We start from the raw sequence: 12,297 nt of genomic DNA, 5'->3' as shown, positions 1-12,297 counted from the left end.
TCCTGTCAAACTGTTAAAATATTAATATTCAGTTGTTTTGAGGTTGTAGCATCACTTCAGCATCATTTTAGTATCTTAACATTTTATAAACATTGTTTTCCTGATCTTACGTTTTGAGTGGACGGCATCACAACCTAATTGCGATCAAATGACAATGTCATGCCACGTTAGGGTTCCTGCTGGGATGTAATATTTCCACAGTGATTCGATTTACAAATAAATATTTGTTTGAGTGTCTTGGCTTTGTCAGAACTCACTCAAATTTTTTTGCTAATTTTTAGATGGCGAAGCCTTCATCTGTGAAAAACAATATAATTAAAAATGATCTTGAGGGTCATTCTGTGAAATTAGTCTAAATTTCCATTGAAATAATTGAGTTGGAGCTGGGGCGTTTATGTCATAGATGCCATCAAACACCTGCTAACATGTGCTGCATGTTTTGCTTTGTGCTTTAACGCAGGAGCTCTTGAAGTTATGTTTACCTACTGTATAACTGATATTGCATGTAGTTAAATGATTCTCAAGTTATTGTATTGTAATTCATCAATTGTATATTTCCTTAATATACAGTATCATTTTTCCCTGTGTGCTTTATAAATGTACAAAATACTGTCAATTATTTAGGCATTTTTGCTGAACATCAAGACTGTCATGCACAAGATCCAAAATCTTAGTGGCAAACACAACTTATAATAATGTATGAAAATGACCAGTGGATATTAGAGGTGGACATAAATAGGGTATGACAAAAAAAAAAGTTTTTTTTTACCTAAAAAATACCAAATAGTCATTACCAAAAAAAGGATATGTAAAACATAATATATGTATGATGTATTAATATTTACAGTGATTTAAGTCATAATCATAATCACAAAACTGAAGTATTCCAATAAACATAATGTTATACTGTTATGTTATTTTACTGTTAGGAATAACACATGAAAGATAATGTGATTATTGGCGACACATTGGCGATGGTGTAAGCACCAGTGCGCACATTACCCAAAGCACGAGCATGTGACATGCTTCACTAATCACTTTCACCTGTGTCTTATTATCTCTTGTTAACACCATTATTTAAGCTCCTGTTATTCAATGTCTCACCATGTAGTTAATCTTTTGCTGTTGTGTGCGGTTCACTATCTTTTATAGACTCTGTTAGTTTTCTCCTATCCACAGCTCAGGTTATGGTTCTTTTCTTTTTACAGTTTCTTTTATTCTGGTTGTACAATAACTCATCTACTGTACACTTGCATCCTCCTCCATCTTCTCGAACAGAAATCGTGATCAAATGCTCTGCCTCGGATATCACTCTGCCTCCTAACCGGCTCCACTTATGCCGTTACTCCCCACTCTGGCATTGTGGTGGACATTGTTCCCCTCTCTGGCTCTGAGGTTGGCATCACTCCCCTTTCTGGCTGAGCAGTGGCCGTCACTCTGCTCTTGTGTGATGTCATGGATTTTTGTGCCACAAACCAAAATAATGCACACCTTCTCAACAGGCAGATTTCAAAATTTAACTATGCAGGGTTAGAAACTATCATATACTAATACTATTATATACTAATACTGTGCAAAAGTATTTTTATAGATTATATTTTTTGTACAAACTTTGCTATAGATTTCTTTTCTTTTTTCTACAACAAAAACATTTCTAATTTTTAAACATTGGTATTCAAAGTTTTTTATACCAATCACAAAAAGTAAAAAGTTACCAAAAAATATTTGTGTGCCAGAAAAGAAAGCAGCACATTACATGAAAAAACAAACAAAAACAAAAAACAAAAAGGAAGCTGCTGGGGTTTGCATACAAAAAGAAATAGGTGCAATAGTAAAATTCCTCAAAGAGCTTATTAAACTGCACAAATTGTACCTGAGACTTAAAGGTCCTCAAAGAATTGCCATGCCAAATACCAATTTTGTCATTGATTACTGTTTACTGGGCTTGCTTGCTTGCTTTATTTATGTATTTTTATCATTTTACAGCATTCTTGCTCTACAGCATTTATTTGCATATGCAAGACTTTTGAACAAAGACTTATTTTTGCATGTTAATGTCCTGTACATTACTCTAGTTTATTTACACAGCACTTATACCGTATAGGGTCCTGTCACATCTGTCTTAATCCGTCAAAGCATCTACAGTAAATCAGTCTGATAATGAAACATCCATAAAGCTACATTCAAGCTTAAAATCTGGCCATGCATATGAAAAGAAATGAAGACTTTAGTTTATTGATAATTGAAATATTATTTAATTCGGATACAAGACATAAACTGGGGATACATGCAGTTAACGCTCTACAATATGATACAAATAATGCTTCTGAGGATACAAAATATAGAAATATTTAAGACTATATTTACATAACATTTACAATACTACAGCCATGACTTATATTACTTTTGAAAATCACTGTACATACATGTAGTTTAAAGATGTGGACTTTGGGGGGAAAAAAGTATATTGCATTTAAAACAGGACTATACCAAACATTGCTATTCTTAAAAGCAAAGGTAAGTTATTTTAATATGTAGTTGATAGAACAGGGTGCAAGCAATTAGAACAATGGAAACAATAACTAGTATATGGGTCCAGATAAACTGGCTCTCAAATAGACAATAAAATATAGAGAGATAGATTGAAAGAGCGAAAAAAAGAAGAGAGAAATTTTACCTTGAAGCTGGGGCAGATAAGATTTGCACTTAAAACCAAGTCCCCTCAGTCTTTGTTATCAGACTTTATATTCAGTATTAACAGATCAAGCCACATGACTGAGCTAGCAATCTTTCACTCCTTACATATACAGTAACACAAGTTTAAGACATTTCTGAATAAACAAGATTAGAATACAATTGTAATGAAAGCCAGTTATCATGGTAGCCCACCAATACCAATTCTTGACTCAAAACAGTTCTTTCAGTGCACTCTGAGCCTTATTTCTTTTTTTTATCAAACCACCGGTACATAGCACGTCCTTATTGCACGTTTCTACAAGTGAACTTAAGTGTTCTTGAATATACAGTGTTTAATGTAATATTCAAATTGTTCACACATGAAGTCATCTTGTGTCACAGTAAACAGAGAATATAATGTCCAGAAAACATGATCAAGTTTTGTTGGTTATGATTTGATCATGCTTAAGTAAGATTACAATCTATTAAGTAATTTATTTGAATAAAGTTACATACTCAGACATACTGACTTACAGACACACAACCTGTGTTATGAGATGATGCATTTCTTTGTGCCATCTTCTGTCACAGTAAACAGCGGAAATAAGATCCAAAGGACATCGTCAAGTTTTTCTCGTTAATGATTTGATCATGCTTTGATATTATAACAATCTAGACACAAAGAGACACACACACCACACCCATACAGGCACAAGCTCTCTCTTATGATATGATGCAATTCTTACTCTTTCTGCGCCTACGTGTGTGTAGCTGGGAGTGACCACCCATCATGGTGGGACTATAACGCTGCCTCAAATCTTCGTTGTCAAGATAACGCACTTGCACTGGTCGGGGAATCGGTTCTCCCATAAAGTAGCCTTCATCATCAGATCCCTCTGATGAAGAAGAGCAGGTGGAGCAAAAGTGATCATCACCTTCTGCCAGCTCTCCATACCTCCCCAAGTACTGGCCCAGTCTTGGACCTCCAGGGTCCTGCAAGGTTAGATCAGATGTGGTTCGAGGGCAAGGCCTGAAAAACTGCTGCCTACATGCATAATTTCCCCCAAACGGATCACGTGACATCCTTGACGGCAACCGCTGAAAGTCATCATGGAATCTCTGAACAGGATCACTTGGGTAACCCTGGCTTTCAGCAGCCAGATGGAGGGCATTATCTGAGCGTGAGCGACGGGATCGATGGTGACCTTTGTGTCTCTTGTGACTTTTGCGGTGGGGCTGTTGCCTTGGCCGTTGCTGTCGTGGAGAGTCTTGTGTGTTAGCTCGCCGTGGTCGTGGTGTCATTGAATGCACATTACTCATGCTCCCTGCAAGACCCATGCGACCTTTGGCTGGCTCATCAAAGCTGAGGCCTCTAGAAGAGTTCCAGTAGAGTTGTGGTGGGTACCTCAGTCTGACTGGCATTCCCAGATCAGCAAGAGGTTTAGGGACTGATGTCAGGGATTCAGTGCTGCGGAACTGCATGGATGAGTTTAGGGTACCCATTGCACTTTTCTCAGACACATTCACACCAGAGTCCTTGCTTAAGTCAGGCATTGAGAAGCGGGAAAGGTGCTCCTGGCGCCTTGTGGTCCCATCCAAAGAGTTTCCTAAATGGGATCAAAATTATATGTTGTTAATCTTCAAAGCCACACCCTAAAATGACCAGGCAATAATAGCATTTTAACACTCTTAGATAGTGTGAACAAAATTAAAATGTATTAGACTAAGAACAGTCTGAGTGGGTTTACCTGTGGCGTAAGAAAGGGCAAGTGAGTCTGCAGACCCTCGTGGTGTTTGCTCAAGAGGTGTCAATTCGCCAAAGCTTGGACCAATGTGGTGTCTACTCCTTAAAAGTGGAGGCCTCATATCCCTGGGGAAGCCTTGCACACTGACACTGCGCTTGTCTAAGAATCCAGCACCATGACTAGATACCTCATTGAAACTCATCTGTGTCTTCAGTTTGGGTGGATGGAACTCTGCTTCCTGCCCATGGTGCATCCAATTTTCATTAAAAGAGTGGCCTCTTAGGGCTGCCATGACAGGAGGCTTCTTGGGATTACTTCCTGGTTGCTCTTTGTGCCAGGAATCTGGAGGGCTTACCACTTTGGGTGGTTGGCTAGGAGAGGGAGGATATGGGCTTCGGTTGCTACATTGGCTCCGTAGCTGATGGGGATTTGGGGAAGGGGAAGGATCTCTTTGATTGGTCTCATATGAATATGATTCATCCCTGCTCATCCAAACAGACTGCTTGCGGTTCAGGCTTGGTGAACGACTTGGGGTCCTACTTGGGGTTCTTGTTGGTGTGCGATTTGGAGTACGAATAGGAGCTGGGCTGGACACACTCAACAGATCCATTTGCACACCCAGGGAGTCTGCATCCACTGAAAGCCGTTCACCTGTTGCAGATGCTGAGCCAGATGATGGCTGTCTGCTGTTTTCTGCCTTGTTGTTCTTTGCTCCCTGCTTGCCAATTCGTGCACTGCGGCGTGACTGGCGTGAACGAGCACTCTGAAAAGCAGAATCAGAGGAGTCTGACAGATCAGGTTCATCTCCCTGGCTGCAGATGCGAGAGCAGTAGATGAGCCCTTGCTTTGGCAGAAAGGGACGGCCCAGCAGAGACTGACGACAGCGGGCACAACAGAAACATTTTTCAGTGGCATGCCAGTGTTGACCCTCATATGCCATTTGTCCTTGGTCTATGCCTAGGTGAACAGAAAAATATGAATTCAGGAGTGAAATCTTACAGTATAATATGAGTGTAACGATGAGTATTTTAAAAGAGCATGCTGAAAGGGAAATAAATATACTTGTGACAATCCCTAAAAACACGAAATAACACCTATCTTATTTCCGGGTTTATTTTTTTTACCCAAGATCATGTGTTGATTCGTTTAAAAATATGAAAATAATTCCTTTTAATTAATTATTGTTTCAATGTTGCTGTTCCATTTAATTAAAAATGCCTTTTCTGATTTCCTGGTTGTTCTTCATGCTAATTGTTTTTTCATAAAAATTCTACTTTGACAATGTCATGGTCATGTACTGCAGAAGGTGGTGGTTGAACTTCATCTTTTTAAACAAACAAATGTTCAGGGCTGAACACTACGTCAGAAATTGTTCGACATGAGATAAACAATTTTCAATTATTTGCTAAACAAAACATGCACAAAATAAGGAGACTGTACAAAGATACATTCAGTACAAACATACTAAATGCAACCAACTGTCTAACTTGCGCTCTAACTCTTGAATATTTAACTTTTCCTATTTGTTTAAGGCTACATAGACAGTGATTACTGTACTGTATATCTACATCTACAAGGAACATGTTTGCAATTAGAGTGTAGTTTCCCCTAATCAGCTATTTCCGAAAAGGGGCAGTGATTTGCCCAGTTGAAAAAATGGTTGGATCAAGAAGAGATTAGTGTGAAATATACCTATATGTTTTCCACACGCATCACAGTACTCAGCATAGAGTGACTCAAAACAGTTGCAGCAGTGAGGCCGTCCCTCACGCATGATGTAGCGCTGGCCACCTAGTGGAGCTTCGCATTCATAACAGCAGAAATGCCTCATGTGCCAGTGCCTTCCTTCTGCCTCTGTGCACTCATCTGCAAAGATAATCTACAGATATGGTAAAAAATAACGTTAGAAAAGAGAATGCGATGTCTGTAGTAAATATCCTTAACATTTAGGAACAACAAGCTAATTTAAAACAAATTAGTTTAAAAGGTGACAACGACTTTGCCTAACAAATGAGTTTAAAGTTGGGCATCTGTGAAGACCTAAAGTTAACAAACAAGCTTCTCATTTAGAAGAAGAGATAAAATCTGAAATATAGTTTTTTTTTAGAATTTACATACCAAATGTAGAGTGTGTACACAGGGTTATATTCACAACTGAGTTACACACATTGTGAAGGGTTAATACTGCAACTGCACCTTATTCATACCAATATAGTGGGTTTATTGGTATGCAAGCCACACTGATGGGCAAGCATGCTGTTGTCAAAAGGAAAAGGAAGAACAAAAGGGGGAGGGGAACTAAAAGCTATGGACGAACTGTGGGACTAATTAATAAATATTAGATGAAAAATAATATGTATAGAAGAGTAGTGCACTATTATTTTAAATTCTGTAAATCCAAAGCTTTTACCCTTTGGTCAACCTCACTACCTAACAACACAGTGTTGACTATTTGTATTATTATTGTTGTTTAGGTGGTACAGGGACTTAGTGGCTAGCATTGAACAGAAGTTCTCCAGTTTCCTTTCATTGTCCAAAGACATGCACTCTAGACGAATGTGCTTTCCAAATTGCTCATAGTGTGTGTGAGTATGTGTGCATGGTACCCTATTCTGAGTGTACCCTGCTTTGTATTTTCCTTGAGTAGGCTCCAGGCCTCCTGCAGCCCTACTGTGGATAAGCAGTATCATGGATGGGAGGATGGATGGATGTTTAACAGAAGTTTTTGTATTTAAATGAGTCTGATATTCTTAGTGTTTTTTTGGGGGAAACAGTGAATTTTGGTTAGAGGATATGGAATGATGTAGGGTCTCATGGTGCAAAAAATTGTTTATGATTTGGGTTAGGATTTTGGGATTAACTGTGGTCAATGCAGTAGAATATCAAGTGTAAGGTTTAAGCTTAGGATCAGTTGAAGGGATTAGGGATGACTTATTTCATCACAAGCTGAAGTTGTCGTACTGACCTCATCACAAGCTGAACAACGGGGTTTGAGTCGCTCAGCGTGGTGGCGGCCACAATAGATCTTTCCATCCTGATGGAAGTAAATTAAATCCACCAGCAACTCAGCACACATGCAGCACACAAAGCAGTGAGGATGCCAGCATAATCCGTGACCCACTCGTGTGGCAAATACTGCTATATCACCTCCATTTATTTGGCCTCCACACTAAAAGATATGAAAAAATACAAGGTACACAACAATATAAAAAATACATTTCAGCTATCTATTTTGGGGCAGTATTAGGATTATTTGGTTAAGCAGGCAGTTCAGGTTTAATCCAAGGGTAACTGAAAAAAAATGAATTTCTGATCCACTGTACGGTCGTACTTGTTCACAAACAGCTCCAGTTATGGTGAGGGGAAGAGGGCGGACGGTGCCTCGGCCCAGGTTGTCTCTCTTTCTCTGGTTGCTAAAGATCATCAGCTCTCTCTTCTCTTCTTCATCCAGGGAGTTACAATATCGCACCTGAAAGCAGCCATCAACACCTTTTTATTATCAACTTTATCATCATTGTCACTTGTATTATCAAAAACCTTTTATTATGCTGTTGACAACATATAAACCTTTCCATTTCTGACCAACAATACCAGTATTTCCTTAGAGGCCATGTGACATGTTAGCACACTTTACAGAACCTTCTTTAACCCTCCATTCAATTTAAAACTGCAAATAGGCAAACTCACACTCCTTGTTACTCTACTACACATAATCCTTGAGGGATTTACAATATAAATATATATACATGGAAAGTGTTTCGAAATAGACCTATGCATTGTTCCATACACTATCGAATCCTAACATAAATACGTTGGCTTCCCAAGTGCTTTGAGACACTAGTGCCATTCCACTGAGCTGGCCTTCAGCCAAATGTTCAACCAAACCTGACCTGAACATATGTGCTAGAAAGCCATTACAGTCATGCTGACATGTATTTTGCTATTCCTCATCTCTTTGATAATAGTTGGTTGAAAAGCAGATTCCTGGAATGTAATGCAAATGCATCAGCACTGACCTCGTTGTCATGAGGGGGAAGCTGGTGTAGGAGCTGTTTAATGCGATGCTTCTCGCCGATGCTGTTCACGTAGGGGACCTTATCTTCAGGCAGGAAACTGTAATACTGGTGAACCTGCGCACACAGAAACACACACACACACACACATACACACACACACATTCATATATAAGCGAGAGATAAATTGAGGCACCCATAAAAGTTAATATACTTTCTCAAGGATCCCTTTATTGAATTCAGTAAATGTTTACCAGAAAAATGTGCTACTGGACAAGACATAACATAAGCGTCATAAACATTATAATGCTTTGAGCCAGAGGAAAAAAAAAATATATATATACAGTGTTGGGTAACACGTTAGAGTACTTGGATTACTTTTTTGATGTAATGAGTAATCTAACGCATACTCAGTTTAAGTACTCAGTTATTTAGTTATTTTTTCCAAAATGTAATCCGTTATTCAGACAATTTATATAATCCGTGAGCCAGACAGCAGGCAGTCCCAGTCCGTTTGTGTGAGTGAAAGTCATCTTACAAGCCCCACCCCGATAGACCGCCCCCCCTCCCCCTCTGTTATTCCTGCTGTTATACCCCTATCTCATCTATGTGGTTTGACTGTGCGAGGACCAACGTGCGGAAAGATGGAAACATAATCACAGCACCAAAACTCAGGGTGAATCATGATGAACACGTAGGTGAGATAGGGGTATTAGCAGTTAACAGATTATGGACTGATGATGGTAGAATAATTATAAAGGTCTTGACTAAATCAACATGCATGAGAAATCACAAAGGAGTTTTCATTTTCTGCAATGGAAAAGTACTCGAACTAGTTACTTTTATCAGAAAGTAATGCTGTAATGTAACTGATTGACGTACTTTTGAAAGACAGTAATTTTGTAATGTAATTAGTTACTTTAAAAAGTAACGTCCCTCAAACACTGTATATATAACACACACACACACACATATATAATGAAATTATATATATATATATATGTATGTATGTGTGTGTGTGTATATATATATATATATATATATATATATATATATATATATATAATTTCACTATATCTGTTCAGTTCTGTGCATTTGTGCGAAAAATCTTGCCTTTGTTTACTGCTTGGGGACGTCATCCCAAATTATTCAGCCTATCACTCTTATTTAGCTTTCTATATGGTTTAAAATGTTAACATAAAAATAAATATATACCTCAGCAGCATCTTTCTGCCTTAGAGTAGAATTATGTACTTGTCTACGTACATTCTAGCTTCCAAATATTAATGTCTGATGCAATTAATAATAGACAGCTCATGTTCAGTTAAATAAAACAAAAAACTTACCGGACATCATAAATCTAATTCTTTGTAATGCAAAAAGAACACCGGAAAACAAGAAAGTAGTCAAAACCCATTTCATATTTTTTATCCATTTTCCTTTCGCTGCTCTTGCTCCACATGCCAAAGTGCCATTATGGCAGAGATGTGCAATCATGTTGTCAGTGGAATCGAATGTCCACACTTATAGAGTAAAACAGTGTAATTTACAGCCTGTTCTTTAAAAAAGAGGTAATAAGGCGTTAAATTTAGGCAATAAACAAATCCCTGATCCTAGAAACATTTATAGACTTTTTTTTCTTTAATGAAATGGGGCTGAAAATATTTGATGAGTCTAATCTAAAGTATTTTCAGGATTCTTTCATAATGCATTCATGAGTGTAAATATAAAGGTCTTAAAGAAATCCATTAACTAAAAGCCAGATCCGGTCTGTTGTCATGCTGGGGTAGTGCAAACTTGAGGTAGAGAGTGTACTGTAGGCATGCACCACACTGTATGCGCCATGAAAATGCCAGAGATTTTTCAATAGTTATCAGGGGCAGAAAGTGAAAAAAAAATCAGTTATTGCTGCAGGGACTGATTGCAGATTAAAGCTGCAGCCCATGAAAAAAGGATGAAGCAAGATTTAAATGCTTCACACTCATACTCACACACACAGATTCCTCAGTCAGTGCCATACTGCCTCTCTCATTTGCTGGAAAAGGCAATTACATTTATTAATTTAAATGAAAATAACATATGTGCAACCCATTCACAATCGAGCACATGACGGCAAGGCGATTACGTCAAATAGATGTCGCAATTGCACTCAGACCATGAGCACAAGCGCATTTATCACTCATCATTTGATTCATGTTATCAAATACACAGTAGTTCCTAAGAAATTTCAGTTCTGAGACCTGTAATGATGTAGTGGCTACCCTTAATAAATGGCAGGATGATGATTCTTGATAAGCCTCATTTCTTGCTTGTGTGTGTGTGTGTGTGTGTGTGTGTGTGTGTGTGTGTGTGTGTGTGTGTGAGTCTGCAAACTCTATGAGGATATAGTCTTGAGCTTTGTTTCAGCTCACAACTCTGCTCTTCGTTTGTGGGTTGTCGAAGGAGAGCAGTATCTAGGCAACCAGAACTGATTTATTTAGTGGTTGAGTGAGGTAATTGGTTTGGACAGACAAGTGTTAGTGTATAACTATATGACTCTAATGATCAGTGCTCTGCATGTTGTATAATCAAAGATAGGTACTGTAGGGCAGATAGATGGATATCTCCTCTATTCTCTCCTTCTTTCTTGCTCTCTCACTTTGCCTTCAGATCTGCCCTAATTGTTCATGGCATAGATTCAACAAGGTGCTGGAAACATTCCTTAGAGATTTTGGTCCATACTGACATGAAAGCATCAAGCTAGTGTTTGGAGCAAGATTTATCAGCAGCACACCAACTATATGAATCTCCAGTTTCACCACATCCTGAAGGTACTCTATTGGATTGGAGAGAGTGAACTCGTTGTCATGCTCAAGAATCCAGTCTGAGATGATTTTGACTTTGTGACATGGGGCATTATCCTGTAGTCGTAAAGGGATGGATGCGTTCAGCAACAATGCTCAGGTAGGCTGTGGAATTTAAACAATGTTTAAGTGGTACTAAGAGGCCTAAATAATGTTAAGAAAAAAATCCCCTACATCATTTTACCACCAGCAGCAGCCTGAATTGTTGATACAAGGCAAGAAGGATCTGCGCTTTCATGTTGTTTACGCCAAATGCTGACCCTATCATCTGAATGTCACAGCAGAAATCAACACTTATCAGACTCGGATAATGTTCTTCTGTTTTCCTATAGCATCTGTTGTCCAATTTTGGTGAGCCCATGTGAATTGTAGTCTCAGTTTCCTGTTCTTAGCAGGAGTAGCACCCATTGTGGTCTTCTGCTGCTGTAGTTCATCTGCTTCAAGGTTTGACATGTTGTGCATTTACTCCATGGCACATCTCTGTTGTAACGAGATTTTTTTTTTGAGTTCCTGTTGCCTTTCTATCAGCTAAAACCAGTCTGGGCATTCACATCTGACCTCTGGTATAAACAAGGCATTTTCACCTGGAGAACCACTGCTCACTGCATTTTCTCACCTTTATCCCCACACCATTCTCTATAAACTCTAGAATTGATTGTGTGTGAAAATCTCAGTAGGGCATCAGTTTGAGAAATATCCAACCCTAACCCTAATCCTAACCCTAACCAGCCTGTCTGGGACCAACAACCATGCCATGTTTAAAGCCACTTAAATCATCTTTCTTCCTCATTTGGATACTTGGTTTAAACTTCAGCAGATCCTCTTGACTGGGCGTTCCCAATCCCCGGGCCACAAACTGTTACCATGCGACAGGCACGGCCAAATTGGGTTGCTAAATATAGATAAATGTATTGTTTACAATGCATTGTTTCAAGTTATTTATTTTTCTGTAAATTATATAATATGAAAATTTATATTAAATACAATGTTCAATAATCAAATGTCTACTGTGTCTCTACT

At 38.5% G+C, this 12,297-nt stretch overlaps 1 protein-coding gene across 2 annotated transcripts in view; it reads right to left on the bottom strand.

The window, feature by feature from the left end:
• Positions 1 to 2,265: 2,265 nt before the first annotated feature.
• prickle2a (prickle homolog 2a) overlaps positions 2,266 to 12,297 on the bottom strand; it is a 46,905-nt gene continuing 36,873 nt past the window's right edge. For both annotated transcript variants that reach the window (XM_053504792.1, XM_053504793.1), the window contains 6 exons: positions 8,438 to 8,551; positions 7,753 to 7,890; positions 7,387 to 7,590; positions 6,114 to 6,300; positions 4,425 to 5,378; positions 2,266 to 4,283 (listed from right to left, as the gene is read on the bottom strand). In XM_053504792.1, the coding sequence (XP_053360767.1) occupies positions 3,400 to 4,283; positions 4,425 to 5,378; positions 6,114 to 6,300; positions 7,387 to 7,590; positions 7,753 to 7,890; positions 8,438 to 8,551 (2,481 nt within the window). In that variant the 3' untranslated portion in view covers positions 2,266 to 3,399. The remainder of the gene's footprint in view (positions 4,284 to 4,424; positions 5,379 to 6,113; positions 6,301 to 7,386; positions 7,591 to 7,752; positions 7,891 to 8,437; positions 8,552 to 12,297) is intronic.

The sequence above is a fragment of the Clarias gariepinus genome, chromosome 9 (assembly GCF_024256425.1).
Source record: "Clarias gariepinus isolate MV-2021 ecotype Netherlands chromosome 9, CGAR_prim_01v2, whole genome shotgun sequence".
Classification (NCBI taxonomy): domain Eukaryota; kingdom Metazoa; phylum Chordata; class Actinopteri; order Siluriformes; family Clariidae; genus Clarias; species Clarias gariepinus.
Note: the sequence above shows the minus strand (reverse complement) of the source record. Positions and strands in the feature narration are given on the sequence as shown.